The sequence below is a fragment of the Aegilops tauschii genome, chromosome 3 (assembly GCF_002575655.3).
Source record: "Aegilops tauschii subsp. strangulata cultivar AL8/78 chromosome 3, Aet v6.0, whole genome shotgun sequence".
NCBI classification, from domain to species: Eukaryota; Viridiplantae; Streptophyta; class Magnoliopsida; order Poales; family Poaceae; genus Aegilops; species Aegilops tauschii.
In genome coordinates this window covers 41,245,638-41,264,586 of record NC_053037.3, presented here as the reverse complement: position 1 = coordinate 41,264,586, position 18,949 = coordinate 41,245,638, and the positions used below count along the sequence as shown (strand labels likewise).

Genomic DNA, 18,949 nt, shown 5'->3' with positions numbered 1-18,949 from the left:
CTTAATGCTTGTCACTAGGGCCCAAGTGCCATGATTTCAGATCTGAACCGTTTATGTTTTCATCAATATATTTGTGTTCTTGATCCTACCATGCAAGTTATATGTGCCTATTACGTGTTATGATTCGCATACCCCAAGGTGACAATAATTGGGATTCTTTCTGGTGATTGCCGTAGTTTGAGGAGTTCATGTATTCACTATGTGTTAATGCTTTGTTCCGGTTCTCTATCAAAAGGTGGCCTTAATATCCCTTAGTTTCCTTATGGACCCCGCTGCCACGGGAGGGTAGGACAAAAGATGGCATGCAAGTTCTTTTCCATAAGCATGTATGATTATTTACGGAATACATGCCTACATTACATTGATGAATTGGAGCTAGTTCTGTGTCGCCCTAGGTTATGACTTTATGTGATGAATATTATCCAACGTTATCACCGATCCAATGCCTACGAGCTTTTCATATATTGTTCTTGCTAAGTTACTATTACTATTGCTACTGTCACAACTGCTACAGAATTACTGCTACAACTGTTATAGTTACTACTGTCGTTACTATTGCTGCTATCACTACCAAATTACCATACTACTATGCTACTGATCACTTTGCTGCAGATATTTAGTCTTCAAGTGTGGTTGAATTGACAACTCAACTGCTAATACTTCGAAATATCCTTTGGCTCCCCTTGTGTCGAATCAATAAATTTGGGTTGAATACTCTGCCCTCGAAAACTGTTGCGATCCCCTATACTTGTGGGTTATCATCACACGCATCACTTGTTGTCATTTTTGAGATGGTTGTGTACATGCTTGCTTATTATTTGAGCCATCTCACATGTCACAAGTGCAAAAGTGAACTCACTTTGTGTATTTAGTGATCACTTTTGCACCCCCTCTGGTTTCTAATGGTTTAGGGGGGAGTTGATCCTATCTTGTGCACTTTGCACTAAAATGCAAAAATTATTTTAGATGCACAAATGAAGGGGGGATCAACCTATAAAGCGTTAGAATCAATGATGAGCTTAATCATAGTACCTTTGTTATATTGTTCTAAGCATATTATCATCAACCACAAAAAAGGGGAAGATTGGATAGAAATCTAGTCCCTAATGAGCATTTTGGCATTAATGGCACTATGTTAAAAATACTAAATATGTTTTGAGTGATTATGCAACACACACACACACAAACACTTTTAAAAGAAGCATAAAGTTGGTCGGTGATCTCCTAAGCTAAAGAATAAAACAACAGGGCACATCAATTTCCTACGGACGATTTCTTGTTTTGAGTCATAGGTATGTCGTACTATAAAGAGGGGATACAACATGAATTGATGTATGGGAATTGGTGAGCCAAAGATAAGCCAAAACCACCCACACCTTTGTGTGTGTGTGCGTGAGAGAGAGAGACCCCTTAAAAGTGCCCTTGTGGTTGCTCTTTAGTGAGACTGGGACCCACCTCGGACCCTCCGAGGGGTGTCTGAGCTAGTATGTTTGCCTCTATCCCTGGGTCGGAGACTCCAAGGTGTCTCGGAGCTTCTGGCCTCTCAGATCCTCTGAGTGATATCTGAGGCACATTTGAGTGATATATGGGGCACCTCTGGCTGGAAGAAGAAACCTCTGTTTTCGTACGGACTCCCTTCGGACCCTCCAACTAACCGGACACGCCAAGTTATCTCGAACCCTCTAAGATTTCTGGACAACATCATAAGGGGCAGTTTTTAAGTGGGGCCCCTTCTTCTCCATGAAAAAGGGGACAACGCAAACACTCTCTCCACCATTCTTTCTACCCTTAAAAACCTTGATATATCCCTCCATATCCCTCCATTCTACCTATACTTTTAGGTAGAGCAAGAGATCTTGATCTACAAATCCACCAAAGCAAAACTTGAGTTTGTCGATTCCTCGTGAAATCCTTCATGAATTTTGTTCCTCTTGGGTTTGTGCAAAACCCAAGATGGTTGGTGTTTCCCGTGAGCTTTCAAGTTGTCTGGTTGTTCTCTAGGCTCGTTTTTAAGGGGATCTCGCTTGAAGAATTATGCCTAGTGAGAGGGAACTTGGCCATTCGTTAACCCAGGTTATCAGAGACTTACATGAGATATTAATTGTTGTGGGAGCATTCATTGTTCCACACGTCTCGAATGAAGATTAGCAACCCCCCCCCCCCCCCACGCCTCACCCCCAGAGTGAGAATTCTGGATGTCGCCATCATGTTCAGTTATCTCTCCCTAGTTTTACTTGTTGTTATTACTTGCTTGCTTAGTTGCCTTATCAAGCTTGTTATCTTGTTATAATGCATCATATATTTTCATACTAGCCTCTAAAAGCAACTAAGAAAATTTTAAATTTGGTAGTCGCCTATTCACAGACACACCCTCTAGTCGATGTTTACTGCATCTTCGATCCTTCATAGCAGCACCCATCCACGAAGACACCAGCTTCGCAAAGGTCAGCCAGTGTCTCTAGCGATCTAGCTAGTCATGGCAGCCCTTCGACGCAAACATGAACCTTGTAATTAGCCTTGATGGCTTTAGCCCCAAACATACAAGAACAATGGGTGGAATTGGAGGTCAAGTCCCTCCAGAAGGAGGCCACCCTCCCTCAAAATCATTTTCACCAGCCATGCCTACCTACAATGTACGTGTGATCTTACACCCGTGATCTGTTACCGAGGGGAGACCGAGACAGGGAGGCGAGGGGAGTGATGTACACCATGCAGGGTGATTCCAATGGCGTGGCTTCAGTCGTGTTGAGCAGTGGAGAAGCCAGCCGGAAGAACCTGTGGGGTCATTTTTTTGGATTATTTTCTTCATAGTGTATAGTAACTTTACAACAATTTTAGATTGTTTGTCCTAGAAGAAGGTGTGGGCTCACAGCTCGTACATACAATCTCCACTGGCCATGAGGGCATGGGAGGGGGAGAGAAAGGAGAGCGTCGCATGGTACGCCATTCGGTTCAATTTGAAAGTGCCCACCCAATGCTTGGCTACTGGTCGCACTAAATTCCTGGTACTACTAAAATCGAAGGGATAATTGGTGTATTCATTTCCGCTTGGTAAGAGCATCTACACCCAGACGCTCTGAAAGTACATGTAGTCCCCATGTGTGGTTTTGGTAATTAATGGCAATCTTAATGGACTAATGTTTGCACTAGGTTATACATTTGAAGGTACGTTTCATTTGCAATGCATAAAGAATATTATATGTTTGTTCCATGGTGATGCAAGAAGGAGATCGAATGGATTTGGAATGAAGGCCATATACATATTGATGTGCATCAAGATTGAGCCCAATGATTGAATCAAATACGATCAAGATGAATTCCATGTGATGAACAAGGTGTGTTCTATATGGAGTTCAATAAGGATCATGGATGTTCTCATGCTTAGGCCTATGGTTTGAACCATGATGGATCAAGATCTTGAGAGAATGATTAAAGAGAAGAACTCTACATATGTCTTGAAGATAGTATCATGATGAGCTCATATGTTGAGTCATGTATGATCATACCTTGAAGCAAGTAATTGAAGTGAAAAATTCATTGTGCCACTCAAAAGACTATAGTGGAGCATGAAAACGAGCAAGTGATGGCCAATATGAGATTCATGGAGAAACTTGATATGGTAATGGTGAATTGAGATATTGGTGATTATATCTTGAAGCAATTAAGCATAGTGAAGAGATCAATATGGCCTTCAAGGTATCAATATTAATCATGGAGCAAAGATGAATGTTGACCAAGATGAAGATCAAAGATTGAACTCAAAGGTGGTCATCACACAAGCGCAAATAATGTACCACATGCGATCTTGTGGTAAGTAATTGTCAATTGCACCTTGTGCACTAACCCATACTATGTGTTGTCTATGTTATGTGGGTTAGGAAATTCTCATGAGCTTGGTGCTTATGAGAAAGCTTGGCGCTCATCAAAGGATGTCATCAAGTAATGATGATGGACAAGTGAAGATGGATGTAAAGAAGAGCTTCTCGCATTGTGTATGGGGGAGCTACTTGAAGAATTCACTAATGTCTTGCCTCCAACTTGAGGCATGAAGAAACATCAACATAATGCTCAAGTGAAAGGCTCTATTCAAAGGTATTAGTTCCTTTGGCGTTAGTGTTGTGGATTGATGACCACCAAAGAACATATGCACTCAAGAATGGATTCTCGCAAACTATCTAGTATAGATCTTTTATGATTCTTCAGTTATAGGGATCCCGCACTATTAAGAGGGGATCAAAGGGTTTCCTGATGTACTTTCTCAAGTCAACATCTTCTATACACAATTCCACTTCTACCATACATTCCAAAGTAAAATCTTATGCCAAAAAGGGTTCCACAAATTCTATGATCAAACCTTTGCATTGACTCCATCATACATTTTGTTTGATATTGGGTGGTTCTCTATGTGAGGACCTGGAGCTTTTCAATAGATACAAAACGAGGCCAAGATCATCAAAATCGGAGTTCGTATGAAAAAGTTATGCATGTTTTACTTTTGGTAATGCTGGCTATTTCTGCGGGGGCGGAAGTTCCGGGCAGCCCGGAAGTTCCGGGAGCCGGAAGTTCTGGGCAGGTTCCAAGAAAAGTTCCGGGATAAACAGAAAGTTTCCTCACTTCTGGCCGAAGGGAGCCCGGAAGTTCCGGGCCTTTCCAGAAGTTTCGGGTAGGTTCCGGGGAAAGTTTCGGGCTAACCAGAGAGTTTGCACATATGTGCCCAATAGGGAGCTCGGAAGTTCCGGGCATGCCCAGAAGTTCCGGGCTGCATTTTTCTGTGCATAACGGGCAGATTTGGTGGGGGCACTATATAGGGACCCTTCTTCCCCATCGAGGAGAGCTTTTGGATCTGACATTTCCCCATTCTTTTGAGCTCTCCCCTCCTCCCCCAAGCCTGAAAACTCTAATCCATTTGGGGGAAAAACTATCCCATGGATCTAGGGTTCATTTGTTGACCTCCTCCATTGTTCCTCTTCTCTCCCATCCCTCCATAGCATTAGTTGCTTGTGGTGGGATTTGTGAGAGAGGGGTTTGAGCATTCTTGTGTTAGATCCCAAAGAGATTTGTGAGAGTTCTTGAGAGAGATTTCATCCAAGCATACACCCACTCATCCTCTCTCTTTTGACCGAAGCAATTTGCGATTTGAGCAAGTCTTGAGCATTCCCCCCTTGATCTTGTTACTCTTGGAGGTTGGAGACTCCTAGGCGGTAGGAGTGCTCTGGTGAGGACTCAACTTGTGATTTGTCCCCCAGAAAGTTTGTGAAGGTTTGGTGGCCGCCTCAAAGGTCTACCACTAGTGGTTGAGAAACGCCTTCGTGGTGTTGTCTCAAAGGGAGAATAGGGTGAGCCTTCGTGGTGTTGGTGTGCCTTCGTGGTAACATCCACCTCTCTAATGGTGACTAGCTTCCCTCCAAGGAAGTGAACATCGGGATACATCCTCGTCTCCGTGTCTTCGGTTATCTCTAACCCTAGCCACTACTTGTGGTTTACTTTGGTCTCTTGGCCTTGCATTCACGATATATATTGTTCTCCTCATTATATTGTGTTGGTTATCATATCGTAGAGATTATTTAGGCTAACACTTTATAGTCCGCAATTCATACTTGGTACTATTCTTATATCTTGTGCTTGGTGTGAATTGCTTGGTTGTATCATCCATTGTCATATCTTGTGATATAACTTGAGTAAGTTTGTGTAACTTACCTGTACTTACTACTATCCTTGTTGTGCTCATCTTATTTATAATAAGTTGTTGGTGCACTTTGTTGAGCCTAGTATATTTAGGATTTGTGTTTGAAAAGTATCCGCTTAGTTTATTTCTGCACTAGGATAGAACTAAATCCGTAAAAGATTTTAAAACGCCTATTCACCCCCCCCCTCTAGGCAACATTGTGGTCCTTTCACGCTCCATATCCGCTCCAAATGTACGGGTGGACAGCCCGATCACTGCTCGGATAGTAAAATGCCACCCAACCGGACCGAACAGTCTAGCACAAACATCTGGGCTGACCGGCAATCCCCATACCCGGCCCATATATGGGCGGATATGGGGACGCCTGAGCGCATTCCCCACATAGGACTGGCCGCAAGGGCCCGTGCCAAATCGCTTGAAGACGTCCCCCTCCTTGCCCAGCCTGCCCCATTCCTCTTCTCTTTTCTGCCTCTTCCGCATATCCGCCATCGTAGCTCCACCGCCATCATTGATCCCTATTCGTACCCGACCCACAGTGCCGCCACCGGAGGCCTCAACTCACAACGCCGCCAACCATCCTGCTACCAGACAAGGTCGCCGACACCGGACGCCGCCTTGGTACGTCCAACTCCTCTGGATATAACCTTGTGCTTTATATGTTCGATGAAATGTCTGAGCTGTTTTTTATTCTTTTGGTAATTTGTAGGTCACCAATGGATTTGTCGAATTATGGCTATGGAAACACAAACCTTGATGAATTCATATACATAGATTACATTAGATCGTCGGATTCGAACGACGAAGATGCTGAATGATGATGATGATGAGCATCCAAGAAGAAATGGAGAAGGAAGAGGAGCACATATTGAACTTCAAGGGTTTGATAAAGGGCCGAAGAGTTATTCCCCAGGATAGGATCGCTGGCCCATGACTTCTATACACAGACTACTTCACACAAGGCCCAACATACCAGAAGGTTTTTTTTGGTGCCACTTCCGGGTGAGCAGAGATTTGTTCTTGCGCGTAGCCACTGCCATGGACAAGGCTGATGGAAACTTCAAGCTAAGGAATGATTGTTGCGAAAAATGTTATTTCTCTCCTATACAGAAATGCACGGTTGCTCTCAGGATGCTTGCTTATCGTAAGGCCAAAGATGCCATTGATACCAAAATCCGGATGGGAGGGACCACGATCTTGAACAACATGGTGCAATTTGTAAGCACTTTGGTGAAGGTGTTTGGGCCAGAGTGTGCCTAAAAGAGCCCAACTGGAGAAAACACAGAAAAATTGTTGGCAATTGAAGCATCATGGGGATTCTCAGGTATGCTCGGTTCAATTGATTGCATACACTAGCAATGGAAGAACTCGGTTCAACTGATTGCATGCACTAGCAATGGAAGAACTGCCCAAAAGGTTTGTGTGGGTTGTACCAAGGTCACACCAAAGAAGCCATCATCATACTTGAAGCAATGGCGTCGAAGGACTTATGGGTTTGACATGCTTCCTTTGACACACCTGGTTCTAACAATAACATCAATGTGCTCCAAAGATCTTCTTTGGTCAAGATACTTTGTGATGGGGAAGCTCCGTCGTGCAACTACACCGTGAATGGACACAACTACAACATGGGGTACTACTTTGTTGATGGTACCTATCTTCAATGGGCGGCATTTGTGAAGACTATATCGGATCCTCATGTTAGGAAACAATGACTCTTCGCACAAGCCCAAGGAGGTGCTGAGAAGGATGTGGAGAGGACACTCTTGAGTGCTCCAAGCTCGTTGGACTATTGTTCATGGAGCTGCAATGATGTGGAAAGCGAAGACACATTGGCAGCTCATGGCATGTTTTGTAATCTTGCACAACATGATTGTCGAGGACGAGTGTGAAGGGCATGATTTTGAGAAGCCCGGTGTAAGCATATTACCAGCTTCCTTAAGGTGCATCGACAACTTCAAGATTAACATGTGCATATGCAACTTCACAATGATCTTGTGGATCATATGTGTATCCATGTTGAAGATCACCTATGCTTTTCATGTATTACTTATTCACTATGAAGAAACTTTATGATTGGACTATGTTAGGATTATGTACTTTTTCCTGTGATGATTTGAGGGTGTCCATGGACGTACAGGTCCCGGATTTGCCAATTCCGGTTGTAATGCTCTAACCATACGTGCACACGAAGAGCCTTTCAAGCAACATGCTACATGCATTTTCCTTTCCCCTGAACTGACAAGAACGAGGATGATCCACAGCAACAAGTGACAGAAAAATGGGCTCTACTGCAACAAGCACCAAGCCAGGCTTGATTAATCGCACGGATACTTCCACCCCAAATATAATTGACTTCCACATATTGGAGATGGATACCAGTTTGCAAAACATCTTATGCTCTCATCAAAAAAGTAAAAAAGGATTACAGGAACTGCTGTGCAAAGAAGGAATAGCACAGGTTATGAACCGCCTAACATCCCAAGGCTCGACTATACACTCAGAAACAATTCCACTTGTCTCAATAAGATTATGACTCACGGTATCATCATCATTAATTCTCTGGTGTAGCAGCAACTGGAAAATTTTCTCAGCTCACAGACTGCAAAAGCAGTGCCCACCCATCAATAACAAGCCCACCTGAATCACTCACTCATTCTGCAAAAACAAATGGTCAACACAGGTCAAATGATTAGTCCACAGATATTTCAAGAACAATTACAAGGGAAATAATGACATGAATAGATCAAACAAATCGATGCAATGAAACATCCATAATTATTACCATAAGAAAATATATAAACATGTGCGAGACGTGCAATACCTCCTTTGCCTTTTAGAATTAGGCCCGTCAACTGGGTCGCGGTTATGTTGACGTGAATTCCTGGAATCACTTGGCCCATCCCTTGAACCGTTTGCGCTCTCGGGCACAGCAGCCTGCATTCAGTACTCAATGTTACAATACATCTACCTACTCGATGTTATTTCTGAAGTTACTAACAGAAATAGGGATTGCATTTGCCTGTGAAGGAGTATTGCTGGTGTCTGCAGGGGTGCTTTGAGGCTGGTTTTCAACCTGGGAGATATGTGGCATAATTTGCCTGACCAAATTAGCAAAGCGTATCCCCTCGTCGCTGGCCACTGAAGCTTCAGGTACTGCATGGTTTCTAGCATCTACCGGCTCAGCAGAAGCCGCTGGTGCATGCTGACTTGTACCATTTGCTGGGGGATTTTCTCCAGAAAACAGTGATCCAATCCACTGGAGACTGTCCATCAACTGAGAAAAAGGACCCTGGCCATTCTGCTGACCATGGGAAGCCTGCGAAGTGTTCCCCACATTGACCTCGACCGGATGTCCCAGATTACCTAAAACAAAATCCATTCATGATCAAAGCCTTGTCTTTCGGAACACCAAAAGGTCAACATGTGGACCAGAATACTGAATGAAGAATCATCAAGGAGTGGCATGCAAAAGTAGTGCCAACTCAGGTAGAAACTAATCAGATTTAGCCAGATATTGCCCTCCTCATATCCTAACAGCATTTGCTTCTTAAAAATCATATATATGTACATATGGTAATGTCAGTTTTTTGTCAGAATTTTTTTACAAAACCATTGGTTTGATCTCTTTAGGGGGGAAATGTTCTAGCATTTTATTTTATTTTACAGATATTGGTTCAGGGAAGAAACTAGAAACAACTGTAAGCGTTTTTGTGTAAACATTTCCACCTGCAATATTCAGCACATGTATGAACATAAGTTCACATTCAGAAAGCAAAGTGACCACGCCATGATAATACTCAAGAAAAAAAAACAACTTGTTGGTCTGTCACAGTGAACAGGCTAACAAGCACACCCATAGTGTCAAACATATGGGACAAACTTCATTTGATGGCAGTTGCTACCATCGACATGGCACCCATATCCCTTTAGCATCCTCCGCCTTCACTATATTATTCGAACCGATGAGAACTATGATCCGAATCCGAGCTGCAGCCAACAAAAACTGTCCAAATATCTTCTCAAAAAAAGAACTGTCCAAATCCAAGAAGGTATGAGGATCAGTGGGCATTGACAGGACCCAGATTCAGGATCACATTAGTCGTGAGTCTGCTAGAGGAACAAATTTTCAATAGCATAAATTGAGCTCCTAGAATATGGCTCCACCCAAAGAGATTAAACCCCTAACAGAAACTCCAGATTTATTAAAGAACAAATAGCACAACAATTGAAAAGGACGAAAACAACACAGATGAAGTGAGGAAACTCATTCACCTGCTTCACGTGCTTGAGATGGCTGAGGATTCGGTTGCAGATTAGCATGGGTGTCACTATGAGGTTCATTTGGAGTTTGACCATTTCGTGCACCGCTACCATTAGAATTTACTCTTTGATGAACTCTGGTGATCATTGGAATGATAACACCAACTCCTCCACTAGAAGAACCCGATGGAGAGCGACTGATGCCAGCAGGCACAGCACCAACTGTCCTAAGTGGCAATAGTCTAACTCCAGACCCAACAGCAAAAGGAGCACCACCTGCAACTCGTGCAAATGCTCCTCTAGCGTTTGAATGTGAAGCATTGCCAGTTCTATCTGTATGTTCTTGTGCTTGCTGTGCCCCAACCGATTCACTTGGGTTAGTACTGGCTACAGGCACAGACATACCTAACATCCAAAAAGACTGGCATTTAACCATTATCATCAACCAAAGTAACAACAGAAGGAAAAATGAACACGCCAGGCAGTTATCCCAGATGCATCAATTATTTATTTATTCTTTCAAGTCAAACCGGAAGAGAGACCCATACAAGATATGCAAAAGAGATAAGTATTTATATCAGAAATAGGGAAGGGAAATCACAAGCCACAGGGACAGAAAAAACTCTCTCCTGATTCAATTATTTAACTTTAAATTGACACACCCTATTCTGCTTGTTCTGATCTCTTTTTTTTTGCGAGTTTGTTCTGATCTATTTAATATGACAATACTACCTCAGCTCTAAATAATTCCCAATCCCAATATATGCTTGCATCTGGCACAAAGTTTAGTATAAAACCATAAATTGATAAAACCATATCCCAATCCGTGCTTACTAACTGCATCAAGTTTAGCATTCCCCCATAAATTGCTAAAAGCAAGCGTCATGAATTCTTAAATCTAACTCTGAATCAACATGCCCACCTGCATGTTCTGATTGATATAATATACCAGATAAGACATCAGATCTAAACCACCCCTGATCTGCACTTCTAAACTGGCTCTTACAACAATTTGGTAATTTCAAGCTAGAGGTTGTGACAAATGAAACTTTTAACTGACACATTCACCCTACATGTACTGATTACTCAGTCTGCAAAGTTAGGACTCCAGTCTACACAATATCAACACTGCTCGACTCTCAGAACTCGTGTTTCCACAGTTCCACCATTAACTTAAGGTATGATGATAGCTGAACAGACCTTCGGTACATAGCAAAGCAAAAATCACCGAAAATGCTCCAAAAGGAAAACTGAATCAACAGAGGAAAGCATTACTCACTTGTACGGATATGGACATCAGCATCTCTTGGGTGTAGAACAGAGCCTTGCGAACCAAGACTAGAAAACATCTGACCCATTTGGACAGATCTTGGTCCTGGAAAAAACGGAACAGGCTGGACAGAAATTAGTTAGCAAATGGATAAACAGGATACATGCCTTCTCTATTTATTAATTCTAAATAAAGATTTAAAAACTCACAGGAACCATTAGAGGGTTTGGCCCAGATGGAGAAATAAAAACAGCCGGTCCAGAATTTACAACCGCTTCTGACTGAAAATAGTAAATGGGTCAGTGCAGAAGTACAAATACAAAATCGTTTCCAATCTGAAATGAGGTAAACATAGTTGTCACAGAAACCTACAGGTGCGGGATTGATACGAAGCGTCATTGTGGTGCGACCAAGTTCTAGAAGTAATGAACCAAGACTCTGGAGGAGAACACCTTGTCTCATTGCACTCTGTTGAAGGTTCCTCCGTGTTGTGGAGTCACTTACATTCCCAAGATCTCCCAATTGCGTCGAGAGTTGCTAGAATGATAACACGATTTCAAATTCCAGACTTCAAACACAGGTAAGTGATGTAAAAATTGATAATTACAGTAACTTAATATATAAACAGCAAACTGAATCAACAAGTAAACCTGTATCAGCCAAATACAAAATTTTCATACCGGAATCCTTAGACACATCATAACACACGATACATTAATTCAGCCCTTTATTCATATTGAAGTGCCACATCATAACACACAATACATTAATTCATTTTGACGCCGCGTTGAAGAAGTTAACACATTCTAACGTCAAATTCAGTTTTGTAGCTAAATAGGTTACTCACTATAAACATAAAATCTTTTGTACAGCTCATTATCCAATTAAAATAATAAAACCGGGTATACCAACATGGCATCATTTGAATAGCTAGAATTTAAAATATATAATGACGAAAATATCTGAGGTCCGCTATCAAAGGGAATAGGCAAAGAACTAAATAAACGGCATTCTCAGCTGAACAAGAATAAACAAAAACAGCTTGCTAAAATGATAAGGACTACTAGCATTTTGCATCAGCTACTTGAAACCCAGAAGGCTTTGAAAGATGCAACTTACAGATAGCAATTCTCCAGCCAGGTCAACAAGAAGTTGTCTAGTAGAGTGCATGGTTTCAGCTAGCAATGCTGCAGTAGGAAGTACATGATGTGCAGAAGTTGAACCAGGCTGGCTTTCCTGGCTTTGTGTACCACTAGCATGAGCACTTCCTGCAGTTCCAGGGTCAATGTTACCCACCGTTTGTGCTGCAAAAGAAGAGAACTGGGGGTAAATCTTCACAGAACAAACTACAAAATGGATGCTATCACAGATTGAAAGCACAGTCAAACCATTTCCATTGAAGCCTTCCCTCCTAAACGAGTCCCTCATAAGGTTAATGTACTGAGAAATTGTACTCACGGAATCAGGGATGACCTGCAAAAGATAGAGCATGTTAGTGACATTACATCCTTACCAGGCGTGCGATGAGGATGAAAGACAACGCAAAGATTTACATTTGGCATTGATGACCCAACTGCCGCTTCAGGGAAATGCAGAGAAGCCTGCTGCTGATCAAGTTCGACCCTGACATCATTTGGGAATGAAGATTGCATAGGTTCTGAAGGTCTGGTATCAGAAGGTGCTGATCCACCCTGGCATTAAAATAATTAATCCCAAATAAGTTCCTGAAGATCTGATCTAAAGAAGTATTTTGAGAATACTCGATTACCTGAACTTGTGGGCTGGTCAACATGCTCTGGAGAATCTGCCAAAAGAAGAATAGAAGCAATTTGAACAAAACCTCAGTCATATATGCTAAATATAGATATTCTTGAATTAGAAGAAGTAGATTATATGGAGCATGTTGAATTACCTGGGCAATGCTAGAGAATTCACTCCCCTGGTCCAAATCTACAGCCTCAAGCACAATACTGCGAACCGTGCGACCATGACGACGAGTTGAATTTGATACACTAGCTGAAATATTTTGACAGTTCATAAAGGAACAGAAGTTGTTATTTCCAATAGAAAAGAAGTTCGTATTCAGACTGAGAACATGGAAGTGTGAGTCCTAAGATACAAAATGAAATCATATTCCCTACTGTACTGTGCCTGGTTAGTCTACCTATGCCACAGGCTGTAACAATCTAAAAATAGTAACTGCGGATGTTTACAGATTATCATCCAAAATGACCATACGATGAGGGCAACAAGCTCACACCTCAGAGTACTTGAAGAATGGTCAGATGAAACAGATCTTCATGATTAAGAGTTTGAGTCTGACAAAGAAGAACCAGAGAAGACAGATTCGGAAGACAGATTACGAGGATGATGAAGATGAAGTGGTGACTGCACGCACCTATGTGAATGAGGACTAATCCATGATTGTCATGGAATGGGACTGGAAGCATGCTTTAGATTGGCTGCTTGCGCACTTGATGGCAACATGCCATTTATCTTATTATTAGGATATGTCTGTTTGAACTGAACTGCAAGTTAGGCTTTTAGCTGCTATTTTGATTGCTGTGTGAACCTTTTGCTATGGTGTGAACTGCATTTTAGATGCTATTTCAGTTGCCTATGTATTATGTTTCCTACTTTCCTGTGCATATTATTCAAAAACAGCCAAATTTTAAAAAACCTTAAGCACCCATTGCTCTAACTTTGGCCTTTCAGTTCGCTTAAGCTTGACAATTTTTTGAACATTACTATTTTGCAACTAAACAACCGTATGTGCCAACAATCACAATGACACATAGGTCACAACACCTGCTTCACTGCACTGTTATAGAATGGTCACTAGCTCTGTCCAGAAACAACAAAAACAAGAATAACATAATGAAGAGATTCAACATATAGCACGAACTGCAGTTATGACTAGAAAACTATTTCCATCTTTAGAAGCTTACAAAGTATTCAAGCACTCCAAACTAAAAAAGACTAAATAGCACAGATTCAAAGATAACCATGTATCTTAAAAAAAGGTTTCAATTAACAAAACATTCGTACTGTACAATTGAAAAATTCCACATACCTTCATTTCCTGCATTTCCTGATGCAGCTGGCTGGCCTGGTTGTCTAACAACAAGATGCAACGTATGGCCATCTTCAACATCTAAAAACTACTGTTAAGGAGTAACATTTACAGGGCTGAATCTAAATACAACTTGACACACGACACACATAACATTTTGTTGGCATGATCCAAAGGAGACTTTAGTTGGGTTTTAGGAACTTCTCATGACAGGAGTGAAGACATGAGTATTCATATTCATGGCTTTGCATAATGGTACAGACAGAAACATAAAAGAAATTTGCTGCTGCACCAGAAGACGCATCCATGTTAGAAGTGTATACCAAAACAATTCCAAATGGAGCATCATAAATCCCCAACAATGTGACAAAAATCTTGTGAAACTAACGACAGAAAACCGTAAATGGAATAAATACTACATTATAATACTCAATAGTAACCTGATTTTCTTATGATATTGTTCGTTCACAATGTGCGAATATTCAACGGCAAACAGCCAGACATATTATGCATTGGATGAAAGATGCAAGTGGAGGCAAGGGAATGGGCATTGGCAGGCGTTAAATGTGTCCAACAGCTTTTGCAAGTACGAAGAATGTAACATGAGGGATAAGTTGTCTGGCATTCATAGCCTAGATCCTAGACTTCTAATGTAACTATCTCATTTCTATTAATGCATCAAGGAACAAAGTTTTGCATTTTCTCAATAGAAAATAATGTGCACTGGATTGCATCTAATGATAACCTCCGTCAGAAATGACATCCATTGATCAAGTGAACAATAGTTAAGACAAGAAATATAAGAATGCAAGTCAAAAGTACACGAGGATACGATAAGCAGAGAGAAGTTCATCATCCTTCAAGACTCTCCCGCGACAAATCAGACGTTGTTGTTCAGACAATACTCCAGTTACGGTAGCTATTTTGTCCTTTAGCAGAGGAATTGGCACCTGTAATAGGACAAAAGATTAACAAGATTACACAATTTGACATGTTTTGAGAAAATAGGAATAGAACCCACTATTTGAAAAATATTTCAACGCATCGTCTATTTTGGAGGCTTTAAGAAGGATGAAAGGAGGCAAGACCTACGCTAAGATACCACGGAATGTCATGTGGTGGGCCTTGAAGAAACACAAAGTCCCAATAAAATACATTACCCTCATCAAGAGCATGTACGATAATGTTGTGACAGGTGTCCGAACAAGTGATGGCGACACTCGTGACTTTCCAATTAAAATAGGACTACACCAAGGGTCAGCTTTGAGCCCTTATCTTTTTGCTTTGGTGATGGATGAGGTCACAAGGGATATACAAGGAGATATCCCATGGAGTATGCTCTTTGCGGATGATGTGGTGCTAGTCGATGATAGTGGGGGGTGATCTTTACTTCCAAGGTTTCGACCCTTTCTTCCATTTCCTCCCACGTAATCCCCTCCCACCTAGTTTTACGATTTTCTTCCTAAAAACCACATGCACATTAACTCAATCCCCCCTCCCCCACATCCTACATTAACTCAATCAAATTAAATCTTACCAAAACCTCAATTAAATCAAAAATTTCCTTGCCTTCCCCTACCCATACCCAAATCAAATCAAATCAAATCTTACCAAAACCTCAATAAATTAGAACTTTCTTTGCCTTCCCCTAATCATACTCCAATCAAATCAAATCTTACCAAAATCTAGAATATGCCCCCGTTGCAACAACACATGGGCAATTAGCAAGTAGTAAGTTAGTTGTGGAGACAGACTTTGGAATCAGAAGGTTTAGGCTTAGTAGAACCAAAACTGAGTATACGAAGTGTGGTTTCAGTACTACTAGGCACGAGGAGGAAGGGCCTTGATGGGCAGGTGGTACCTCATAAGGACACCTTTCGATATTTGGAGTCAATGCTGCAGAAGGATGGTGATATCAATGAAGATGTGAGCTATTGAATCAAAGCCGGATAGAAGTGGCGCCAAACTTCTGGCGTCCTCTGTGACATGAGTGCCACAAAAACTGAAAGGCAGATTCTATGTAACCGCGATTAGACCAGCGATGTTGTATGGCGCAGAATGTTGGCCAACTAATAGATGACATGTCCAACTACCAGGTGTAGCAGAGATACGCATGCAGAGATGGATATGTGGCCACAAACGAAGGGAGCGGTCTGAAATGATGATACACGTGATATAGTTGGGGTACCACCAATTAAAGAAAAGCTTGTCCAACATCGTCTGAAATGGTATGGGCATATACAACGCAGGCGTCCAGAAGTGCCGGTAAAGAGTGTTGATAATGTCCAGAGAGGTCAAGGTAGACCAAACTTGACATGGGAGGAGTCCATCAAGAGAGACCTGAAGGAGTGCAATATTACCAAAAAACGAGCCATGGATAGGAGTGCATGCAAGTTAGCTATCCATGTGCCAACATCATGACTAGGTTTTGAGATCTTATGAGTTTCAACTCTAACCTACCGCGGCCCATGGCCACGGCACCAGGGATGAGGAAGAGGAAGTTCAGGACGGACATTGGATCTTTACTAGTTTATGATCATTCATTCATAATCAGTACAGGATACATGATGCCCCTTTTATAGAAAAGACGCGACTTGATGCCTAAGAATAGAATCCCAACTTTCCTAACAAATCATATCTTTATCTTCCGAGCTAAATCAGTCTCTTTCAAACTTAAATAGATATCCATACTGACAAAATAGCCTACTATCATCATCTCCACAATTAATTGACTACGAACATATGGTACTGTTACACATGAATAGTAAGGGACGAGTGGAAGACTGCTATAAAAAATATCATTTATGCAGCAAAGGCATCATCCCATATGGAGCACAGGACATGGTGCTTCATTTCTGCTGTGGGAAATGCTTGGGACACAAAAGGCATCGACAATCTAGCATAGTCGAGCTGATTACTTAGTACTCGGGTAAATGGCATTTCAATGTGTGCAGCTCTGTGCTGAACCTCACTGCAGAGGGGGCAGGCTAAACACATTCAGACTGCAATTCAGAAAAATATCTAAGCAAGTCAGGATCACTCCTAGGGTTCACCCATCATACTCCTTATGACACATATAATTTCGTTGGACATCATTTTACTTAGCAGATGCCTTGATCAAAACTTCCTCAAAAATATATGTTCTGGCAAAAGCACTCAATAAACTAAGAAAATATACCATGAGGACAGTATGAGATCTTTTGGAGAATATTCTGAATCATACACCATAAGAATCCTATGAACAACACATGACACTACCAAATCAAGATAGTCGTAGATAATAAGAGGGAGAGGGACTAGTTGCAACTTCTAATGTTTGGCATAAAGGCATTATATTAAATGGCATCCAACTAACACATTGCTTAATGAATATGGATGTACTGGTGTGTTCTCAAAATTACTGACGGGAATTAGAAGAAATTTGTAACAGTAATTTCACTGAGAGAAAACAGTAGGACGTTGCAGGAATCAGACTGATTGTGAACAAATATTGCATGGAAACAGCCAAGTGTTTCCAGAGTACAGCAGAAAACCACACAAACCCAAACAACACACCGTGTGTTCCAAGAGAGCAACTTTATAACCATAGTTTCTGATACGAGCATGAATTATCAACTTACACATTTATTCACGCGCAAATTGTATGTTTGGGAATCCAAAGTCTTGATTTTGATCTCTATTGTAGTCTCGGAACCCTCAGCGCAGTGTGACATTTGCACATCTGAAGAATTACACTCCATAATCTCCTGCAATGATGACAGAAACAGAGTTACTAGAAACGCCAGCCGACAATTTGATCACACGAAGTGTGAGTTTATTCATCCAATGAACAAGTGGAACGGAATCAAGCAAGATCCTTTCAGATGTAAACTTGAACGTGCACTGGAAAAATCATTCAGTGAGTACTCGACGAGAAACAGTCACCATTATATTGTCACAACATGTCCAATCTACGGCAAGTACTCATCCAATACAAAATCGGGGGAAAAATTGAACAGACAGAGGATGCAAGAGGAAGGAGGGAGGAGGAGGGAGGGGGGGGGGGGGGGGGGGGGGGGGGGCGGAGGGCTACCTACCTACGGACTGGTCGCCGGCGTAGCTCCGGGCGGCGGCGTTGCTGGGCGGGAGGGAGGCGCTGCTGGGCTCCTGTTCCGGCGGCGGGGCAGCGGAGGCTTCGGCCGGCTGGGCACGCCGCAGCGGAGGGCCGGCAGTAGCGGCGGCGGGCCGGCGGCGACTAGGAACCCTAGCGGTCGCGCTCGGGAAAAAGGCCTCTCTTTCTCTGGTCGTTCGATCGGGAGGGAGGCGCCCTCTTGGTTCGCTCGCTCCAGCGAACAGGGCTGCAATTATCCCCCCTACAAGGGCCGAAGATTCGCACGCCGACGGCCTCCTCGCGAGAGCCATTCCTGGCCGTCAGATCACCACACAAAGATCTATGGTACGTCCGATTGGACTGATATCTACTTTGTTTCACTACTGCGGCACCCGTTTGTTCCCGACTCCCAAGAGAGGCTACGCATCAGCCGGGTGATAATTGGATCAGATCGGATCGGCTGCCTTGACAGCCGTTGGATGGCGCGGGAGTCCCGGCGCTTTGCAACATGGATCATATTGCGCTCGGGTCTTTGTGAAATGAGTCATGTTGTGCTCCCGTCTAACCGTT

General features: G+C 42.3%; 1 protein-coding gene across 2 annotated transcripts; it reads right to left on the bottom strand.

Moving 5' to 3' along the window:
* Window positions 1-8,001: 8,001 nt before the first annotated feature.
* Window positions 8,002-18,645, bottom strand: LOC109776762 (ubiquitin-like domain-containing protein CIP73). 2 transcript variants are annotated; one of them, XM_020335426.4, is made up of 16 exons: window positions 18,366-18,645; window positions 17,910-18,035; window positions 15,122-15,239; window positions 14,290-14,370; window positions 13,129-13,232; window positions 12,985-13,020; window positions 12,770-12,907; window positions 12,605-12,689; window positions 12,336-12,520; window positions 11,589-11,753; window positions 11,426-11,497; window positions 11,226-11,340; window positions 9,959-10,351; window positions 8,706-9,049; window positions 8,508-8,620; window positions 8,002-8,341 (listed from the first exon to the last, which is right to left on the bottom strand). In XM_020335426.4, exons 2-16 carry the CDS (start codon window positions 18,027-18,029, stop codon window positions 8,329-8,331), a joined length of 2,082 nt encoding a protein of 693 aa, XP_020191015.1. In that variant the 5' UTR covers window positions 18,030-18,035; window positions 18,366-18,645; the 3' UTR covers window positions 8,002-8,328. The 2 variants fall into 2 exon arrangements, with proteins under 2 accessions (XP_020191015.1, XP_040259313.1); XM_040403379.3 differs by lacking the exon at window positions 9,959-10,351 and having other exon boundaries at window positions 18,366-18,618.
* Between the last annotated feature and the right edge of the window lie 304 nt (window positions 18,646-18,949).